General features: G+C 42.4%; 2 protein-coding genes across 4 annotated transcripts in view; both read left to right on the forward strand.

The window, feature by feature from the left end:
- Positions 1 to 20,877, forward strand: part of LOC310693470 (NAD(P) transhydrogenase, mitochondrial-like) — a 963,907-nt gene that overhangs the window by 604,796 nt on the left and 338,234 nt on the right. The window lies entirely within an intron of this gene.
- The window catches only part of FBN1 (fibrillin 1), a 216,377-nt gene that overhangs the window by 95,462 nt on the left and 100,038 nt on the right, over positions 1 to 20,877 (forward strand). For all 3 annotated transcript variants that reach the window (XM_083475467.1, XM_083475469.1, XM_083475468.1), the window contains exons 12-17: positions 302 to 448; positions 1,120 to 1,239; positions 8,006 to 8,131; positions 11,025 to 11,147; positions 17,339 to 17,461; positions 18,779 to 18,931. In XM_083475467.1, coding sequence (XP_083331593.1) covers positions 302 to 448; positions 1,120 to 1,239; positions 8,006 to 8,131; positions 11,025 to 11,147; positions 17,339 to 17,461; positions 18,779 to 18,931 — 792 coding nt within the window. The remainder of the gene's footprint in view (positions 1 to 301; positions 449 to 1,119; positions 1,240 to 8,005; positions 8,132 to 11,024; positions 11,148 to 17,338; positions 17,462 to 18,778; positions 18,932 to 20,877) is intronic.

Genomic DNA, 20,877 nt, shown 5'->3' on the forward strand with positions numbered 1-20,877 from the left:
CACCAGCTGGTTGGGCTGGTCTGCCTCCCTGTGCTAGTCACTGGAGGTTCCCACCAAACCTCAGTTAGCCAATCAGCACTGCAGGGAGGCGGAGCCAGTTGCTTAAATAGGAGATGGAGTTAAATAGGAGGTGTTATCCTGTTGAGTGCTTGCATTAGTAAAGGGCAAGGCATTGCATTAGTGAAAAATATACACAAATTGTAACTGCTGGTGCATGTAGATTTAAATTAAAACTAATATACTTGGCACATAAATTGTGTAGGATTTTAAGTTTTTGTTTGTTTTTGTTTTAACTTTCTAGATACTATATCACTTAATGTCACTGGTATTAATGTATGCCAGTCATATCATAATCTCTGCGTTAATGGACGCTGTATCCCAACTCCTGGAAGTTATCGCTGTGAATGTAAGAAAGGATTTGAACTGGACCCTAGAGGAGAGTGCATTGGTATGTGATTTTGTTTGTCCTTTCTATAGTGTCAAAAATAGCATTTTGCTAAAATACCTTTCCCCTTTGCATTCAGTAAAATGATGATTGTTTCTATTTAAAAACAGAAATTATTGACTAGTTATGTATGCCATATCATGAACTTGTCCATATTTCCTCACTTCATTTAAATAGTTTTAGGAGGTTGTGTGCTCACCCTCTCAAAGGCGGTAGTGCACAAAACCCTCTACAATCTCTTTTAGTACATATGAAGCTAGGAAGTGAAACTGGAAAATGCCTGCTCAGAAATTTGTGAATCCATACCCTTTTCTGTGTGGGTTAGATATAGGTCTGGAAGGGACATTTGGGAAGGTTGTGTAAAAGAAAACAGTGTGCTTTGAGGCATGCTTTGAAAGTTTATCTGGATAAACCTTAATTCACTTAGGGGGGAAAAACTAGTATACTTTCCAAATGTGGCATATGGAATTTTCCAGTGGGAATGCTGCATAACATAGAATTATATTGCCGATGAAAAAAATAGTTCTTAAAGTTTGAGTATTGCGTAGCACAGTTTATTATTTTATTTTCTAAAAAGTTGTTTAGCATACGTAAAACAAACTTTCGAAAGAAAATTCCAGGCCTGAATACTTGCCTGACGAAAGCCTACTAAACGTACTCTCTGTATCTTTCAGATGTTGACGAGTGTGAGAGAAATCCTTGTATTGGTGGAGATTGTTCAAATACGCCAGGATCCTACACGTGTCAGTGCCGTGCTGGATATCAAAGCACCCTGATGAGGACAGAATGCCGAGGTAGAGCTACCATAGACATATCAAGGCGGTTCGCCAGCCTTTTGCAGTCATTTGCTGCTTTCCCCAAATTTCCATTTATATGTTACTTTCCAACTATACAATGTCCAAAGCAACATAATCAACCACAGAGGACTGCCATCTCAGAATTTAGGAGGCAAGGCCAGATTCAGGAGCACTTCCAAGCTGCAAACCTTCTATTTCAAGGGCACTTCATTTAAGTCGGATAGATGCACAATTAGTTGGGTCCCTCACCCTCCATTATCAACTCCATCTCTGTATTGAGTTTGTATATTCACCCTCATCTAGTCCACTCCAGGTACTCAGTGACTTAACTGCTACACCTGGGTCAACTGAATTATCAGTTTGCATACTTGAACCCAAATCCTGGACTTCTCCTCTCTGCAGTTTAATGTAGATGTTACACAAGTGCGAGGGATGCGGGTGGCACTGTGGGCTAAACCACAGAGCCTAGGGCTAGCCAATCAGAAGGTTGGTGGTTTGAATCCCCACGGCGGGGTGAGCTCCCGTTGCTCGGTCCCTGCTCCTGCCAACCTAGCAGTTCGAAAGCACATCAAAGTGCAAGTAGATAAATAGGTATCGCTCCAGCGGGAAGGTAAACAGTGTTTCCGTGCGCTGCTCTAGTTCGCCAGAAGTGGCTTATGTGCGTGTAAATAAAATAACTCCTGCGTCCAGTCAGCACTTCCCCTGCGCAGCACTGCTTTGAAGCTGGAAGCTGACCCAGGCAGGAATAGCAGAGTAGCTCCTTCGGCCAGTAAAGCGTGATGAGCGCCGCAACCCCAGAGTCGGCCGCGACTGGACCTAATGGTCAGGGGTCCCTTTACCTCTACCTTTAAGTCTTCCAACATTCAGCTTCTATATTCTAGGGTTATGAGAGAGGGGAAGGCAAGCTTTTCTCTATCCACCTTCTCCCTATCATTAATAATTTTATACAGCTGTATCATTTCTCATCTTAGTCTCCTTTTCTGTAAGCTGACAAACCCAAGTAATCATTCCTTATGGGTTGAGTTGCTCCATCCCCTTGATAGTTGTGGTTGACCTTTTGACTGTTAAATAGCATGGGAGATAGAACCTTTCTGGAATCTGTCTGCAAAACTGGAACAGAACTTCTACAAAACAGGACATCCCCACTCCTTGTTCCTGCCACCAGTTCATTACCAATAATGTATGAACCACTGAGAGCATGAGAATCAGTGGGATTACACTTCCCTTGTATCTCTCCCAGCAGAGATTGTTCACCAGGGTAACCAAAGCAGTGTCAATCCTGAAATCTGGCTGAAATACAAACAGAAATGGAACTGGAAAATCCAGTCCATCCTTGAGAACTTTGCTTTCTTGGCTAGGAAGGGCAGGTTAGATTCTTGGGATTAACTGTTGAGATCAAAATGAGCCATGGAAGTATGCCTTGGAACAGATTTCTTCAGCACAGAATAAAAAAACCCACTCTTCTTTAGTTGTTGCTTTATCCTTGGGATTGGGGCATCCATCTCTAAGCAATAGAAAATAAAAAGGATACCCAGCCCTTGTCTCCTTAAATGTCTCCAGGAAGCTGAAATGACCTAAGCACCTGGAGACATTTAAGGAGACAAGGGCTGGGTATCCTTTTTATTTTATTTTTTTATTAAATTTGTATACCACCCTTCATCTGAAGACCACAAGGTGGTTCACAAAATACAATATGAGAACACAAAATACATTTTTTAAAAACAACCCTTCCAGAAACACATTCAAAAGGCCATAGATGGTTTAATCAGCCAAATGCCTGGTTATCAGGAACCATTTTTGCCGAGCACCTAAAGATATGTAACAAAGGTGCCAGGCAAGGCTCCCTGTGGAGAGCATTCCACAACAGGGAGCCACTGCAGCAAAGGCCTGTTCTTTGATTGTCAGCTTCTGGACCTCTCGAGAAGGCAGTCGAAGAAGGGCTTCATGATGATTACGGGGTACAGGTGAGTCATATGGGGAGATGCGGCCACAAATCTCTGCTGCTATACATGAGTTTATTTTATACCATGTATGTGGCAAAAGCCAGTAGTGATGTATGGAAGTGAGAGCTGGACCATAAAGAAGAATTGATGCTTTTGAATTATGGTGCTGGAGGAGACTCTTGAGAGTCCCATGGACTGCAAGAAGATCAAACCTATCCATTCTGAAGGAAATCAGCCCTGAGCGCTCACTGGAAGGACAGATCCTGAAGCTGAGGCTACTTTGGCCACCTCATGAGAAGAGAAGACTCCCTGGAAAAGACCCTGATGTTGGGAAAGGTTGAGGGCACAAGAAGAAGGAGACGACAGAGGACAAGATGGTTGGACAGTGTTCTCGAAGCTACCAACATGAGTTTGACCAAACTGCGAGAGGCAGTGGAAGACAGGAGTGCCTGGCGTGCTCTGGTCCAGGGGGTCACGAAGAGTCGGACACGACTAAACGACTAAACAACAACAACATGTGGCAAAAGAATGGGGTGGCCATACTGTGAAAATATGAGCGAAGTCAGAATGAAACTATCTCCTGTTGACTTTATGTTTGAAGCTTGGAGATGTAATTAGGGGAACCGTACGATTGGCTTAGAAAAATAACAATATTGTAGGCATGCAGAGGGAAAGCACAGATCTAGAAATATCTGCGGGATTAAAGAGTTATGAAAGAGAAACAAAGAATTAAAAGACGAAGTCTAGAGAAAACAACTCTAAGCACTATTGGCTGCTAGTGAAGAGATGACATGTCATTTTGCCAAAAAGCCCGATAGGAAAACTGCTAGCACTGAAGTCAAATTGTTTGCTATATGAAAAGAACAGCAGCCATGCAAATTGTTGTACAGTGGAACATTCAGAAAAGGCACACTAGTATACGAATGGCCACTTTGGATTAATTGTAAGGGCCAAAAGAGGAAAGAAAGGAAGAAGACCCAAAACCTGGCAATGGTTTCCATCCATGCATATCTATTTTCTGTGTGTTTAAGAGAGCCAGTGTGGTGTAGTGGTTAAGAGAGATAGACTCGTAATCTGGGGAACCGGGTTCGCGTCTCTGCTCCTCCACCTGCAGCTGCTGGGTGACCTTGGGCTAGTCACACTTCTTTGAAGTCTCTCAGCCCCACTTACTTCATAGAGTGTTTGTTGTGGGGGAGGAAGGGAAAGGAGAATGATAGCCGCTTTGAGACTCCTTCGGGTAGTGATACAGCGGGATATCAAACCCAAACATTTCTTTAAGGGCAAAATTATGCAATTCCCTCCCTCCCAGTCATATCAACTGCAGTTTGCCTTGTGTCCCTGTGTATGTCCCTCCAATCCGCATCACTTCGCAGTCGACTCAGTGTGTGGCCACCGTGAAAAAGGAAGATTCCATGCTAGGGTTCATTAGGAAAGGATAAGAAAACGACCAATATCATAATGCTGTTATGCAAATCAATGGCGAGACTGCTTTGGGAATACCGTTGAAATATACTCAAGAGTCGAGAGTGGATTTCATGCTCTTTATTCAGCTCATAGTGGTGAGAAGGAATGAAAGTCCCTTCAAAGTATCTGCTTTATATACATTATTTACACAATGGGCTGCAAGTGATTTGCTAATTCCGGAATTCTCCTGTAGGCCAATCAGGTTGTGGATTCACTTCCATCTGGAGCCGGATTGGGTGGCTCCTGCAGACCAATCATACTGCTGCATTGTTCTAGGACCAATAAGATTTCTGCATTCTGAATCCTATTGTTCTAGGACCAATCAGACTGCTGCATTTTGGATCCTATTCAACTCAGTACATAACAACCGTGCACAGTTCTGGTCACCTCAGCTCAAAAAGGATATTGTAGAGTTGGAAAAGGTTCAGAGAAGGGCAGCCAAAATGATCCAGGGGATGAAGCAACTCACCTATGAGGAAAGGACACACTTTTTAGTTTAGCAAAAAGGCAAGCAAGAGGTGACATGATAGAAGTTTATAAAATTATGCATGACATGGAGGAAATGGATAGAGAAAAGTCTTTATCCCTTTCTCCTAACACTAGTATTCGTGCCCATCTAACGAAGATGGATGTTGGAAGATTCAGGACTGCTAAGGTTCCAAGGGGTTGCTCGAGAGCAAGCAGGCAAATACCTCCTTGCTTGGCTGTGAAGCCTTGCTTTTGATGCCAAAATAAACTTTATCTGTCCAGAGCGCCACTTTCCCATGGCTGGCTCATTCACTGGCAGAATCCGTGAGTGGGCGGTCCTTAAACCTTCCCCAGCAAAGTAGTTTCTTGACGCCCAGTCTGCGCCTCCCCTCTCGGCGCGGAAGCTTACTGCGCAAGGAGGGCGTGGGTAACGGAGGACCTCTCTCCTCCCCGCTTTGCCCAGGCAAGGTGTCCTGGCACCGCCTCACCTCCTCTGAGCCCTGAAGCTCCTCTCCACTGGAGGCGTGGTTACTCTCCTCCTCTGAGGAGGAGCTGCTTCCCACGATCTTTGGGGGCTCTCTGTAATCCACCTGGCTTTCCCCCTCTCCCCCCTGAGCCAATGGCAGTTACCTGACAAGGACAGATAAAAGAATGTACTTATTTACGCAATTATGGAACTCACTTCCGCAGGAGGCAGTGATGGCCACTAACTTGGATGGTTCTTAAAAGAGGATTAGGAAAATTCATGGAGATGTCTTTCTTACCCCCCCTGCCCCATATGCTTTAGCAGACTTAAAAAATATAAGCACCTTGTGTATATCAATCAATTTAGCCATACATTCCTCTTTCTTTATTATTTAAAGTGCAAAATTACTCGTGCCATCCACAGCTGTTTTATGCAACAAACACGCAAAACTGTTTGTTTCAGAGTTTGACGCTGGAGATGCAAGATATGTTTGGGTCAGTGAATGCCCCACTGCTTTAAAAATAGTTCCAGTTACAGATAGGTAGCCGTGTTGGTCTGCCATAGTCAAAATAAAAAAGTTCCTTCTAGTAGCACCTTAAAGACCAACTAAGTTAGTTCTTGGTATGAGCTTTCGTGTGCATGCACACTTCTTCAGATGTATCTGAAGAAGTGTGCATGCACACGAAAGCTCATACCAAGAACTAACTTAGTTGGTCTTTAAGGTGCTACTGGAAGAAACTTTTTTATTTTGCTTTAAAAATGCTACTGTATTTTTCGCTCTATAAGACGCACCCGACCATAAGACGCACCTAGTTTTAGAGGAGGAGAACAAGGAAGAAGAAGAAAATACTCTCTCCCTCTCTGCTCAGCGTCTCTCCAGCAGAGCAGGAGGAGAAACGGAAGGGGCTCCGTTTCTCCTGCCGCTTCGCTGAAGGGGCGTTGTGCAGCTTTCCCTCTCTGAGCAGCGCCCCTTCAGTGAAGCGAGAGTGCTCCTGCTGTGCTCAGGAGGCTTCGGACGGCTATCCCTGAAGCCAGGAGAGCAAGAGGGATCGGTGCACACTGATCCCTCTTGCTCTCCTGGCTTCAGCGAAAGCTGCACAGCCTACATCCGCTCCATAAGACGCACACACATTTCCCCTTACTTTTTAGGAGGGGAAATTGCATCTTGTAGAACGAAAAATAAGGTACATCTGTCACCAACTATTAAATAGTGGGGTTTCCCCCCCACCTACCTGGCATTATTCACTTTAAATGTATGATTTAATGAAACTTTCCCACCACAAGCAATATGAGTGTTGCTGGATAGAAACTGGACTTGGCAGTTTCATCCTGTTCTTTCTGTTCAGTGATCTGGAGCTAGTGATTATAGACCCTGGGATTGCATTTTGCGATTATAGGGAATAGTCCCGTCAGTGCTGCCCTAAACAACTTGGAGGAAGGGTGCAGTACCAATGTGATAAGCAGATTATTGCAACACAAGTAAAGAGTGCTTCCTGTCCATAGCCTGGTGGGATGGCCTGGAATGCTGTCTCTTAATGCAGTGTTTCCCAACCGGTGTTCCGCGGCACACTAGTGTGCCGTGAGACACCGGCTGGTGTGCCGTGGGAGGGAGGCGGGCGAGTCGGGCGGCGAGAGGCGGCGGCGGCGAGGATCCGCGTCGAGCCGGGGGCGGCTCCGCGGTGCTGGTGCCGAGCGGCGGGGCAGCGCGCGCAAAAGGGAGGAGCGCGAGACAGCGGAGGAGGAGGAGGCCGGCATGTCCGGGCAGCAGCAGCAACAGCAGCAGCAGCAACTCCCGGCGACGGCTCCTCCTCCGCCCGCTATCGCCGCCACCACCACAACAGCCGCTGCCGCCGTCCCTCAATCCCTTGCTCTGCTGCCTCCTCCCACCCCGGCAAGGGGAAGGGAAAAAACTTTAACTTTTGTGCGTCCCTCCCGGCGTGACGCTGCGCGCTGACGTCACGGGGCGGGGCTTTAATGGTGGTGTGCCGCGAGATTTTTTCCCGGTAAACAGGTGTGCCGTTGCCCAAAAACGTTTGGGAAACACTGTCTTAATGGAGTCAGGGGGAGTCACAGCAGCTGGGAGACTTTTGACTTCATGCCACCTTAGATGTAGTGAGAACAGAGAAAGTATACTGTCTCTAACTGGATGGGCAGACCTGATTTCCACCATCACAGTGTGCATGTTACACTTAAAAAAAACATTGATTCAAGTGGTAAAGATTCAAAGCATGTGTTCTAATCTCACCCATAAAAGGCAGCAAAATTTAAATGTGCTCGACTTTGGCTTGATTGCTTTTGTAGCTTCTAGGCAGTTGAGTCAATTAAACCTACCTAAGTTGTGTGTGTGTGTGTGTTTGTTTTATTAAAAAAAAGCAAATAAGCACCATTGTTACATTTAAATCTTCATTTTCTTCTGTTCCAGATATTGATGAATGCTTGCAGAATGGCCGGATATGTAACAATGGTCGGTGCATAAACACAGACGGCAGCTTCCACTGTGTTTGCAATGCTGGCTTTCATGTGTCGGCTGATGGGAGAAACTGTGAAGGTTAGGGCCATCTAATTTCTTAAGAGTATTCTTCCTTTTATCTCTGTAATAACTGCCTTTGTGTGAATGTGTACACGGGCTGTCCTATCGCTGGGCAAGTAGGCAGCTTATCAGTAAAAACTATATAGTGTTTGAAATCATAGTCCTGTATAGAGGCCCTATATCCTCTTTCCAACTCCTAGCAATATTTTCCAGAAGTTTCACAACTGTTTCATAGATGAGAAGCTAAGGAAGAGTTCAGAAAGGGATAGCCAGCAAAGCATTGTCTGGCCAGGCTCCTTTGAGTGTGGTCTCCTCATGACTCAGGCCAAGGAACACACTGGAACTATAAGCTTTTATAAGACTCGGAGGACTTCCTTGTTGGCATGGTGGTTCTCCTGGTTTTTTGTTTTGCTCTTTAGCTTTCCCCGTGAAAACTCACTCTTTACCTCTGAATCGGAGCAAACCCACTGAAAACCCCAATTGCCATTTGTTGTGCTTCAGCTTTCAAAAAGAGCCGGGTTTTTGTGGGGAATAGTCTTTGGCTAAATAAATAAATAAATAGTTAGTGCTTGGACACAGAGCTTTAAAGCACAGGCCTGTGCCTGGAAAGCCCAAGAAAACAGCTAAGTGTGTAAGCCATTAAGTTGAGTGGGATTACTTCAAGTAGAACTAACATTGGATACAACCTCCTGTGAACAACTTTGCATGCCCAGTTATAGAGCCCCATTAGCAATGCCTGACGTGGTTTCTGCAAGACAAATAGTACATCCCTCTAGCCCAGTGTTTCCCAAACTTGGGTCTCCAGATGTTTTTTTAAGACTACAATTCCCATCACCCCTGACCACTGGTCCTGCTACCTAGGGATGATGGGAACTGCAGTCCAGCAACAGTTAGAGACCCAAGTTTGAAACTGTGCTCTCTAGCCTGTCATGGACAGTCTGCTCTTGAGAGGTCTGTACTAGCCGTATCATGAACTTGTAGCTATACTGAGTAATTAACATGCCTGGTGGGATCTTATTGCAACATTTCCTGAGCTTTAAAGAGTTGCCTCTCTTTTAGGAAATGTAAACATAATTTGATGTGTTCTTACCTCCTAGACCCTTAACCTTTAAAAGAAGAAAAGAGAATGTTCTTTTATCATATTTCCCAAGGTTCTTGGGAGTGTTTCCAATGATCTGTTCATACATTAAAAAGAATTTCAGGCACTGGTTGTAGAAACATTTTTGGCAGAATATTATCTTAGTGATTCAGCTTGAAGATTTAATGCCAACATTCCTACTTGGGATAGATACACATTTTAAAAAATCATAAATTATTTTTGTCTGATTTAGAATGTAAGTGAAAAGTAAACATGCCATGTCTAGAGGAGTAATTTCAATCCAAGACAGCTGCAGTATTAAGAGAAGTATCTTGGTCTCAAATATAGTTCTAATGTCATTATGATCTAGAGGTAACTGCTAGTAGTAATTTTTGTTAATCCTTGGTAGAGACAGACCTTTTAGAAATCTGTATTTCATCCTACTTTTGTGGGGGAACGATCAAAAGTTCAGGCTGCTTTTGGGTATCATATCTGCATATCCATATCACTGAAATATATATCTGGAAACCCATCATAGCCTTTCAGTCTAACATCTGCCCCACCCCACCAAATCCCATGTGTTAACGGTAATGAGAACCAGCGAAATGCAGAGAACAATCTGCTAAAACATTTTTCATTCCACTAAGAACGCTGCCAAAATGTCTGTGAGCATATTGAATTGCGTCAGCTTCTGAAGTAATTGTCTCTGTTACACTATAATGGCCCAGTTTCCATGCCCAAATTCAATCATATACCTGTCTAAAGCCACGCAGTACATAAATGAAGATATTAAGAGTTAAGTCTTTTTGGCTGTGAATTTGATCTACACTCTGAACTTGGATTTCTTTTGGCCAAACATGATTCTGTATTTCATCTATCTGTTGTTTAAAATTGAAGGACCAAATAGAAAGATGGGAAATACTGCCAACAGGGGCTACAATCCTATGCAAATTTACATTGAGTAAGCATGTTGAATTCATTGTGAGTTTCTTCTAAGTAAGTGTGCAGAGGATCAGGCCATATATCTTGTATTCTTGTAACTTCTTTTCTGTTGTTGTTGTTGTTGTTGTTGTTGTGCAATAGCACTCCTGGTTGACCTCATCTTTGATAGCCAGTGTGCTATACAGCCTTCCATGTCAGGATATTATGTATATAAAAGTCTCTTTGCAAGGCCAAGGGAAGGTTTGGCAAGTTGGGTGGTAATAGAAACCATGCCCATTAAGCCCCTTCCCGCTATGTAATTACCAGAAGAATGGAAGCACTTGTTAAATCCAGGCACTGACTGTTGAAGAGAGAGGTTTGGAAAACCTGCTGCAGCAGAGTTAAGGACAATGGTGATTGCTGCAAACACATTAAAAACTTGCTTAGATTTACATCTGCCCTCATCCACCTTTGAACAAATGGTCCCCATGAAAATACTTAGGCTAGAATAAATCACAGATACTTGGCTTTGCAAATAAGTGAATATTTTAATCACAGTTTCCAGAAGTTACAGCAAACAAATCTCCATCTGCTGGCAGTTAAACAAAGATGAAAAAAAAAAGGTTCCAAATAACTTTAAAAGAAACTTGGTTTCCTTGCAAAAAGGACCGTACAATCTTTGGGTTAGCAAAGTTTAAAATATCGTTTTAGAGAGATTAAGTTCACTTGTGAGGAGCCATGTGGCATGGCTTATAGCATTGCTTGTTCCAGCAAGAATAAAGAGATAGAGAGGATGCTGTGGACCTGCCCAGCTGCACCCACTCTGGTAACTTCAGTTCAGGGCTCAGATTAACACTTTCATGCATGTCGAATCAACATGATGAATGTCTGCTTTTGTCCATGATTTTGTAGATATGGATGAATGTAGCATACGGAATATGTGTCTTAATGGCATGTGCATCAATGAAGATGGAAGTTTCAAGTGCATTTGCAAACCTGGCTTTCAGCTAGCTTCAGATGGACGTTACTGCAGAGGTAAGAACCCAACTGCAAATGGTACCATGTGCTATATACTTGTGGTGAGACATATGATGCTATGATGTGGTGGTGTTGGTTATAGCATGAGCATTTCTGGTGCCCCGATCTGTCCCCTTCAGTAAGGTACTTTAGCCAAGGCTGGTTTCTATCCATCCATATGACTTGACATCAGACCAGTGCCTGGTATTTAGTCCACATAGATGGATTCCCATGTTGATTAGAGGGATAGCCTAGCCAGTAGGACCATTATTTTCCCAGGGCATTTCCTGTGTTCCTGATGGCGCATTACAGTGTCTAGCAGCTGACAAAGAAAAGGGCTATTAATCTTGTTTCTTCCCCTGCTTTATCTCATGTGCCTAAATAAGGTTGTAGTAATGAATGCTGAAAATTCTCTCAGAGCTACGACCCCCAAATTTCCCTAGGAAGAGAGTTTGACTGTTAAACCACTATGGAAATTATAGCTCTGTGAAGGAGGATCGGGGTCTCCTAACAACTGTCAGCACCCTTAACAAACGCCAGTTACCAGGATCCTGTGATGTAAACCACGACTTTTCAAGTGGTATATTTCTTTGCTTAAGAGACTCATTTCTAGCTCCAAGCAAGGGATCACATCGCAATAGCTTGCTCTCATTTTGCTATAGCAGCTATGTATTCCCCCACAGTGGACTAGAGAACCAGCAAATAAACGCTACATGATGTCATTACACTGTACTTTCATTCTTATGCCATAAGGAATCGAGCGTTTATAATTCTAAATTGTCCCATTTTCAGCAGGCTTTGTAAGCACAAACCAGAAACAGGAGCAGGTAGTAAAAATATATATTAAAATATGAGCCAATTTTTCAACAGATTTTTCTTTTCATAAAATACAAATGTTTTAGCTTCAGGGATCAGCAGAAAGCTTTGTTGACAATATGAGAGGTTTGAAATCCCCCAGGTAAGCTAGCATGTATCACACTTGACACTTCATTCCCCAGAGAGTTGCAAGGAACCAACAGGATGTAATGGCTTTGTTAGCCTGGTTTGAAAAAGAACAATTAAAGTTGCAGTATTTGGCACACCTACCTGGGAACAGCATTAAAAACAGTGGGACTTGCTTCTGAGTAAACATGCACGGAATTGCATTACTCATCTGAAGTCTTCTGCACCCTTGACTGAGTGGCTAGATTCTTATACCCACTTCTGTGGGAGTAAATCCCACAGATACCTACTCCTAAGGAAAAATGCGTTGCAAATTTCATTGAACACAGTGGAAAACATCTGAATAAACGTTCATAGGATTGCACCTTAACTCAGTCTAAACCATATTGCCTATTGCATCTGGCAGTGAGGATCTGTGTCTAGGATCCAGACAACAAATAGACTTAATATTGATACTTAAAAGATTTATAGCGAATGTTTGAAAGGTGCATACCATTGTTTTAAATCATAACTACTGAGATATGTTTTTGAATGAGTAATTTAATTATTTAGCTGTTTTTATACCCCACCCGCTAAACAAAGTTCTTAAGGCGTCTTACAATATATTTAAAACACAGTAAAACAGACAATGATGCAATAGTCATTACAGCAGGGCAAAGGTGTATATAAGGTTTCGCTCTCCACCATCCCTGTTCTCCAGTGTGCCAATGGATGCTATTCTGGAGCCTAGAACTGACTGTTGAAGCAGCTAGGTGTTAGTCCCACACTAACCAAGACTTCCTCGCTGGTTGGCTGTTGCCGCTGTCTCTCAGAACCCCTTTCTCTGGTGGCAGATGCAGGAAGTGATGCTGGAGAAAAGATGTTACAAGCCCCCCCTCCTGGCTCACAGATGTTCCAGCTGTCACTCTCTGCTGCAGAATCTATGGAGCCATAGCAGGTCAACTAGTGAATAGTCCCCAGCTCAGTGAGTTTTAGTCCCTCACATAATGGTCTAAAAATAGTTTGGTAATAATAATAGCAAATAAAACATTGCTTGTTGTCTGCTGTTACTTTCTGATTTTTAATATTGTCGTAAGTCTGGCACATAATAAAACAGACAACTACTACGAATAACAGCATGTTTCAAACATTGAAAGCACTTGATTTCAGTGCAGAGCGGGCCTGTAACATAGGGCAGTATTTTTATCCCCACATTTGCAGAGCTGATACTGCAGTGCTAGTATATTGGTAAAAGGGTTAACTAACACCTTTGGGTCAGAAAGTTGTTCATGTATTTTTACCTTTGTAAATATATAGTACAAACTACGGTACACAGTTTCTGGCACCAGTAATAGTAGATGATGCCACTGTGGATGTGTTTCATAAGCATTTAGTTTGGGATTTAAACAATGAGTGAATTTGTTTGGATTTGAAACAAGCAAACAAGTGAAAGCATTGAAACCATTCAACATAAAGAGACATCACAGTCATAGAAAGAAACTCCCGTGTTCAGTTCTGTGTCTCGAAGCCAAATGGGAGAGAATATTCTTCCAAAAAGGTGTGCCTAGCAGCAGTGCATCAAATGAGAAGTATTTTGATTTTTTCCCAAAATGGCAAGCTGTTCAGCTAATAATTCCTGTTGAAAACTGGAACTGTTTTATAGTGCTTCCCCCTTCTTATACCTTTCAACGCTTGTAGAAAGCCTTATAGTCAAAGTGTTAAGCACGTAAATGTGTTCAAGTCTAGACTTCTGGATCAGTTAGGCCATTCTGTCTACAGAGATTTGAAGAGCCAAGATTTGAGAGATACTTCATACTACTATCCTTCTCATTTATTTTAATTTTTTTTAAAAAATCCGTCCCCAGATTTGTGAGTAGTGGGATTCTGCTATGCTTGAAGATAAGCAACAGCTAAGGTTTCTATCTTCTTGGGACCACATTTTGTCCAAGCATTTTTAATACAGGCATTTATATTCCACTTTTTCTGTATAAAATAAACTCAATGTGGCATACAGAAAAAGTTCACAAAACAAAGAAAACACAATAGAAACAGTTCAAATTGCTGTAATCATCATCATCATCAAACCTTTTATTGGTATCACATACAAACATCCAAAACAAATCAATACAGAATTACCACTTCCCCAGTGGCACAAAACATTTGCTAAAATAAAGGAGGCAGAGCAGTCTATCGTCACAACTCTTGGTCTCCAGGGAGATCAGACGTCTGCAGTGTATTTCAACGATGAAAAACCAAATAGAGATATTTAGCCACTAACTTGGTGAGCTCCTGATCATTCCCCAGTAATAGAAAATGTATGACCTTCAACTCTGGTTTCCTTTTGGGGATACAGAGTTGATCTAGAAATTGCTGACAGAGATCAGCATATAGTTTACAATTGAGAGCCATATGTGTAAGGGTTTCCACCAGGTGGTAATCAATATACAGGCAGTGACCATTTTGTGTGTGTTCAATTGATGCGTGACTGATGACTCGTGGGTCCTTTTGGACCCAGAATGGGGCAGGGTGGGCTTATGCGTGCTTTGCTGACGTGTGCAGGGGCCAGGAACGCAACCCACACGCAAATCGGGGTGGTTGTACTACAATAAAACCACGAGTAGGATGAAACAACGCAGCATGAAAAGCAGGGACACAATTTTAACCAACGCTGAAAGCTTGATAAAATAAAAAAGGCCTTTGCAGTTTGGCCCTAGGGCTCACCTTTTAAAATGCATATATTGTTTGAGTAGAGGCAAATAAAACGTTAAGATAATGGCCAATTTGGAAACTGCAAAAAGGCTTAATTTGTTCACCTTTCTGGCTCAAGGCGGGAGGTTGGATGCTAATGTGTCTTAGGCATACATATATTAAAATACAATCAGAACACCAACTCTTGGATCAGAACACCATACTTGGTGCCAAACAACACAAGCTAAGTAAAACACAGAGGTGTTTTGCTCTGTACTTGCCCTTTTAAGGTTGAGGGGTGAAAAGAAGAAAATGTCACACATGCCGATTTTTGTGTATATTAAGGCGAGCTGTTACGATGTGATTACATTGTGAAATGTTACACATCCTCCCACACAATATTTCAAAAATATCCCCTTCTTTAATCCTTTTTTTGGAAAAGTAGATGATCACCATAACAGGGGGGGAAATGTTGTTTGCTTCCTGCTGGGACACAGGTTTTGTGTTTTTGTTTTTACAAAAGCTTGAGTAATTTGGCATACAAATTCAAAGAGTGATTGGTACCAAATCATTTTCCAATTTGGTAAGTGCTGGGGGACATGCTGTGCGGTACAGTGTTGCAGAACAAGGGGAAAAATATGTGAAGTTGGAAGACGTCAAACACAGGAGCAGCCAATGTTATGCCCTGCAGATGTTTCAGGCTACAATTCCGTTCATCCATTGACGTTGGTCATGCTGGCTGAGGCTGATGGGAATTGTATTCCACAACACCTGAAAGGCACAGTGTTGGTTGGCCTAACCGCCTGCCCCAAACAGAATATCCTACATATTTGCCATAGGAATGGAGGAAAGTGCCTTTTTATTGGTCCCTCTAGCTAGTATTGTCTATATTGACTGGCAGCAGCTATCCAGGGTTTCCGACAGGAGTCTACCCCAGCCCTACTTGGAAGTGCCAGGGATTAAATTTAGGATCTTTGGTGGAAGGGCCCATAGCTCAGTCATAGAGCATCTGCTTTACATGCAGAAAGTCTCATGTTCAACCTCAGCATCTCCCAAGTAGGGCTGGCAAGAGGGCTCACTCATTCCAAGGAAACTTCCTATGTCTGAACTTTGGCACTGCACCCAAAAAGCTTGTACCAGCTTGCTGTCTATGACAGACACAATGAGACCCAGCCACCCAAGTTGTGGGCAAGGCAGAGGTGGTCCACAACCATAAGAAGGAACAGCTTCATAGAGCACTTACCAGTCCGTTGAGCTTAGATCACTAAAAAGTGTTCTTTGCGAAAATAATATTACAGTCATACCTCAGAAGTCGAACAGAATCCGTTCGACTTCCAAAACGTTCAACTTCCAAAGTGCGTCTTCTGATTGGCTGCAGGAAATTCCGCAGAAGCCCTGTCAGATGTTCGGCTTCCAAAAGAACGTTCGAAAACTCACTCACTTCCAGTTTTCAATTGTTTGGGAGCCGGAACATTTGACTCCCAAGGCGTTCAGGAGCCATGGTATGGCTGTATAACACAAATAAGCACTTTTAAAAGCAATACAGAGTAAAACAATGTAATAAAATTAGTTAAAATCCAGCAGGAGAAATCACATAGTAGTGAATAGTAGTGAATAAACCTGACTCAGATACTTTGGGGCATCACCTGACCCCTCTCCTCCCCAGCTTCTGATGGTTGATTCCATTCATTCCATTTCTTGCCTCAATTTTACTATAAGGTCCCAGGGCGGCTTACAACAATAAAATAAGCAATGGAAAACAATTCTGTTTATACAAACATTTAAAAATACTTCCAATGCAGACTGAGATAAGTATATCCACTAAACTAAAGGCCCAATTCCTCTAGCATTCAAAATGGGCCTTCGGCTAAGATGGTATCTCCTGTAAGAGCACAGTGATCAATAGAGTATATATAGGGTTGCCATATTTCAATAGTTGTTGAGGGGTTTTTTTGGCCAAAGTTTTTTTTGGCCAAGGTACACTTTTATCCCTTCACATTATAGGCCTACTTCAGCGTAACTCCTGTCAGGTTTCAACCTTATTTCTAAAACCTCGAAGGAGGGGACTGTATGTCCTTCCTGGGCTTCTCCCTGTTGGATTCTGCCTGTGTTGTCTGCCAGGCACTTCTACAAAGTGACTCCTAGGTCCTGGGAGAACCAAGCATCTATTTAAGCTTGATAGAAAAGAGATTTGGCAATTAAGAATGTTTGCCCTCTTGTGAAACACTATCCAAATGCTTTTTATTCCTCCCTCCCATAGTTTTCTTGCATATGTATCATTCGTTTTTGGATTATTGTTCTCCTGGGATTGTATGAAAATATATCCTTTGTGAAGGAGGAGCATTCAATTCAGAGGTTTTATAATTATCCCGCTCAGAGAATGGGACAGCTTCCTCTGAATTATGCTTTTGTTTCATGGAATGAGCTAATGTTGTTTTAAGTTACTTTTGCTAAGTAACAAGTTATTGAATGACTTCGCTTTTCTCTTTTATCTGGAGACGCTATGAATAAGCAAAATGGAATATGCCCATATCAGCTCAAGTAAATGAAAACGGCTTTAATTTTTAATTTCTTACGTAACCTATTCTGTTCTTTGGCAGACATTGACGAGTGTGAGACATCTGGAATATGCATGAATGGGCACTGTGTGAATACTGAAGGCTCCTTCCGATGTGAATGTCTCCCTGGCCTTGCCGTTGGACTGGATGGGCGTGTATGTGTTGGTAAGATAAGCTCATTATGCCGGCAGCTACAATTCAGTTCTACATTAAAAACCACAAATAGTTGTAGAACATGCCATCTGTCTGTGACTCATAAACTAGCTCAGGTACAAAAGTGTTACGCTAGGATATGTCTTTGGTAAGTCTCCGTGAGAAGGGAGTCTCTACAATGAGGGGACCATCAAGACCAGGCTTCCTCAACCTTGGCCCTCCAGATGTTTTTGGCCTACAACTCCCATGATCCCTAGCTAGCAGGACCAGTGGTCAGGGATGATGGGAACTGTAGTACCAAAACATCTGGAGGGCCAAGGTTGAGGAAGCCTGATCAAGACCATGTGCTCCTGCTTTCCTAACAAACACAGAACAAGACAGGTACTATGCAACATAATTTTTGACATGTTATATCCTGCTTTTTGCTCATCATGGAACCTGAGGAGGCATTTGTGTGGTTCCCCAGCAGAAACTCATTGAGGCCCTGGCCAGATCAAGACCTCTTTCTGTTTCAGCAAGGTGGTGGCTTCATACGCCTTCAGGCCACACCCTAGCCAAGCAAAACTGACTTTCCTCTGCATTTTAAGTCCTTGACTAAAACGTGCAAAGAGAGGAAGCTGAATTGTTTTATTAAGCAGAGTGTGAAGTCTTCAGGGAGGTTGTATCTCAAAGAGATTGAAACATCTAAAGGTAAAGGTAAAGGGACCCCTGACCATTAGGTCCAGTCGTGACCGACTCTGGGGTTGTGGCGCTCATCTCGCTTTATTGGCCGAGGGAGCCGGCGTACAGCTTCTGGGTCATGTGGCCAGCATGACTAAGCCGCTTCTGGCAAACCAGTGCATCGCACGGAAACGCCATTTACCTTCCCGCCGGAGCAGTACCTATTTATCTACTTGCACTTTGACGTGCTTTCAAACTGCTAGGTTGGCAGAAACATCTAAAGAAAACATTTAGAAACATCTAAAGTTAAGCTAAATTACTTGACAGCGTTTTCATTTGTTCTGCAGCTGGGATTATCCAAAGTTGGTCAGACTTGCCTTGTTACATTTGGAGTAATACTTTTCAAGAACATATGCATTATAACTAAAACCAGTGGGGGATTTTATATATATATATTTAAAAAACCCTATTTGCTTGGCAGTAATGAATGTTTTCCATAGCTCAGCATTTGGACAATAAAAGGAATGGGGGGTGCAGAAGAGGAGAAGCTGGGGGGGTGTAGAACAGTATATGAAACGTAGCCTTAGCGGTGTGGCATTTTTCTACATCTTTGTGGCATTATTGTTGTTGAATTGGTTATCTTATTGGCTATTTCTCTCTCTCATTTAGATACACATATGCGAAGCACATGCTATGGTGAATACAGGAGAGGTCAATGTGTTAAACCATTATCTGGAGCCGTCACTAAATCAGAATGTTGTTGTGCCAACACTGACTATGCATTCGGAGAACCTTGCCGGCCTTGTCCCGCACAAAGTTCAGGTACAATGTGATTTAGATTTGCGTCTAAGTGTAGATTTGCCAGTGTGGTGTAGTGGTTAAGAGCGGTAGACTCCTAATCTGGGGAACTGGGTTCGCGTCCCCACTCCTCCACATGCAGCTGCTGGGTGACCTTGGGCCAGTCACACTTCTGTGAAGTCTCTCAGCCCCACTCACCCCACAGGGTGTTTGTTGTGGGGGAGGAAGGGAAAGGAGAATGTTAGCCGCTTTGAGACTCCTTAAAGGGAGTGAAAGGCGGGATATCAAATCCAAACTCCTCCTCCTCCTCCTCCTCTTCTTCTTCTTCTTAATTTTAAAAGTGTTCAAAATTGCCACAGCAGGCCACACACTAATCATGTCTTAATAGTAGGTACCTTTTAAAAATCTTACATGTCTTATATACTGCTGTGCACTTTTAAAAACCTCTACTTGGTGTATTGAGCAGCTGAGGGGGAAAGCTGTTTGCTTGTGAAACTGCATAGGTCATGAGTCATGATCGATGATTTTTTCTAGTGAATATTCCTTAGAATTTGGTCGTGTGAATTCCTATAGTGAAAGTCAATTGCAGATTCTATTTTGGTACATTTCTACATATTTTATGGTTTATATATTTTTTCTTTACTTTCACATTTGTGTATTTTCATGACATAAAATTTGGCATTCGCTTAAAGGTGCACAAAATGTTTGCACCTCCCCAGCTTATGGCCTGCTTATTCGCTGTGTTTGGAGAGAAATCTCAACCTGATATGTGCCTCAATTTGGAATGAAATCTCAACCTGATGTGTGACAAGAGTCTTTTCTGTTACCACAAATTCCACTAGGCAAGATTTCCAACAAACCTTGTTCCAATAGCAGATAATAATAATAATAATAATAATAATAATAATAATAATAATAATACTCCATAAATTTGTGTGGCATTTTATGAAGGATTAGATATTGTAAGCTTCTCAATACCGTCTCAGGGATTTTGCAGTCTAAAATTAGATGCATCAGAGAACAGAGGAAGGGGGAGAAACAAAAATGTATTGCAAGGTATTGCAATTTCTTTTCAGAACATGGAACAAGCCAAATAATTTACATATATTTATGCTTGTAAGTTATGGATGCATTATATCTATCTCTCTATCTATCATTAGATATCTCTCTCTCTCACAAAAAAGGGAAGCTCTGTTCAGATTCTATGCATTTTTTAAAATAAAAAAAAACCCACTTTAGCCTCTTGGCCAAATATCTCAGAAAAACAGTATTCTGGAATGTCTAGCACTGAAATTGGCTCACTGGTTTTGAGGAAAAGGTACCTTGAGAAGCTTGTACATTTTTAACTTTTATTTTAATTGGCAGTTTTAAGACAAGAGACAGAGAATAAAGATCACTTGAAACCAATTAAGCTGGCTTTAGCTGATGTGCAAGCTTTAAGGAGGAATTGTTGTCCACTGTTTCACTGTAGGCCACATTTGTTAAAATACCAGCAAAAATATTGGGAAGTTATCAGACCAGGAAAAGGTCTTTACAGCACCGTCTGCTGCTATCGGCTGCCCCTTTGTAACTTACACAGTAGAGCTGAAACGTTTTGTAAATGTAAATGGCCCAATGCCATTAACTTCTGTTTTGTATTTGAATTAATTTAACAGAACATTTGCACATGTGGAAACAATTTATTCTGGGCTGTTCTGCGCACCTCTCCTATTGTTAAAGATGCCAACTCATGGAGGGTAAAATATAGGACAGCTTTCAGCTTTGATTTTCAGGTTGTGGGTGTGGGGCAGGGGGGTTGGAAGAGTGGCTTTTTTCAGGAAATGCATATTGTGGTGTGAACTTGCAGCTCTCAGGAGGAAGACTTCATATGTCTGCTCTGAATAAGTAGGGCCATGCATTTAAAACATATGACTTCCCCTATGAATCCTGGGAACTAGGTAGATGACATGACAGCTCTTGCAACCTATGAA

The sequence above is a fragment of the Podarcis liolepis genome (assembly GCF_965112155.1).
Source record: "Podarcis liolepis genome assembly, chromosome: 14".
Lineage (NCBI taxonomy): Eukaryota > Metazoa > Chordata > Lepidosauria > Squamata > Lacertidae > Podarcis > Podarcis liolepis.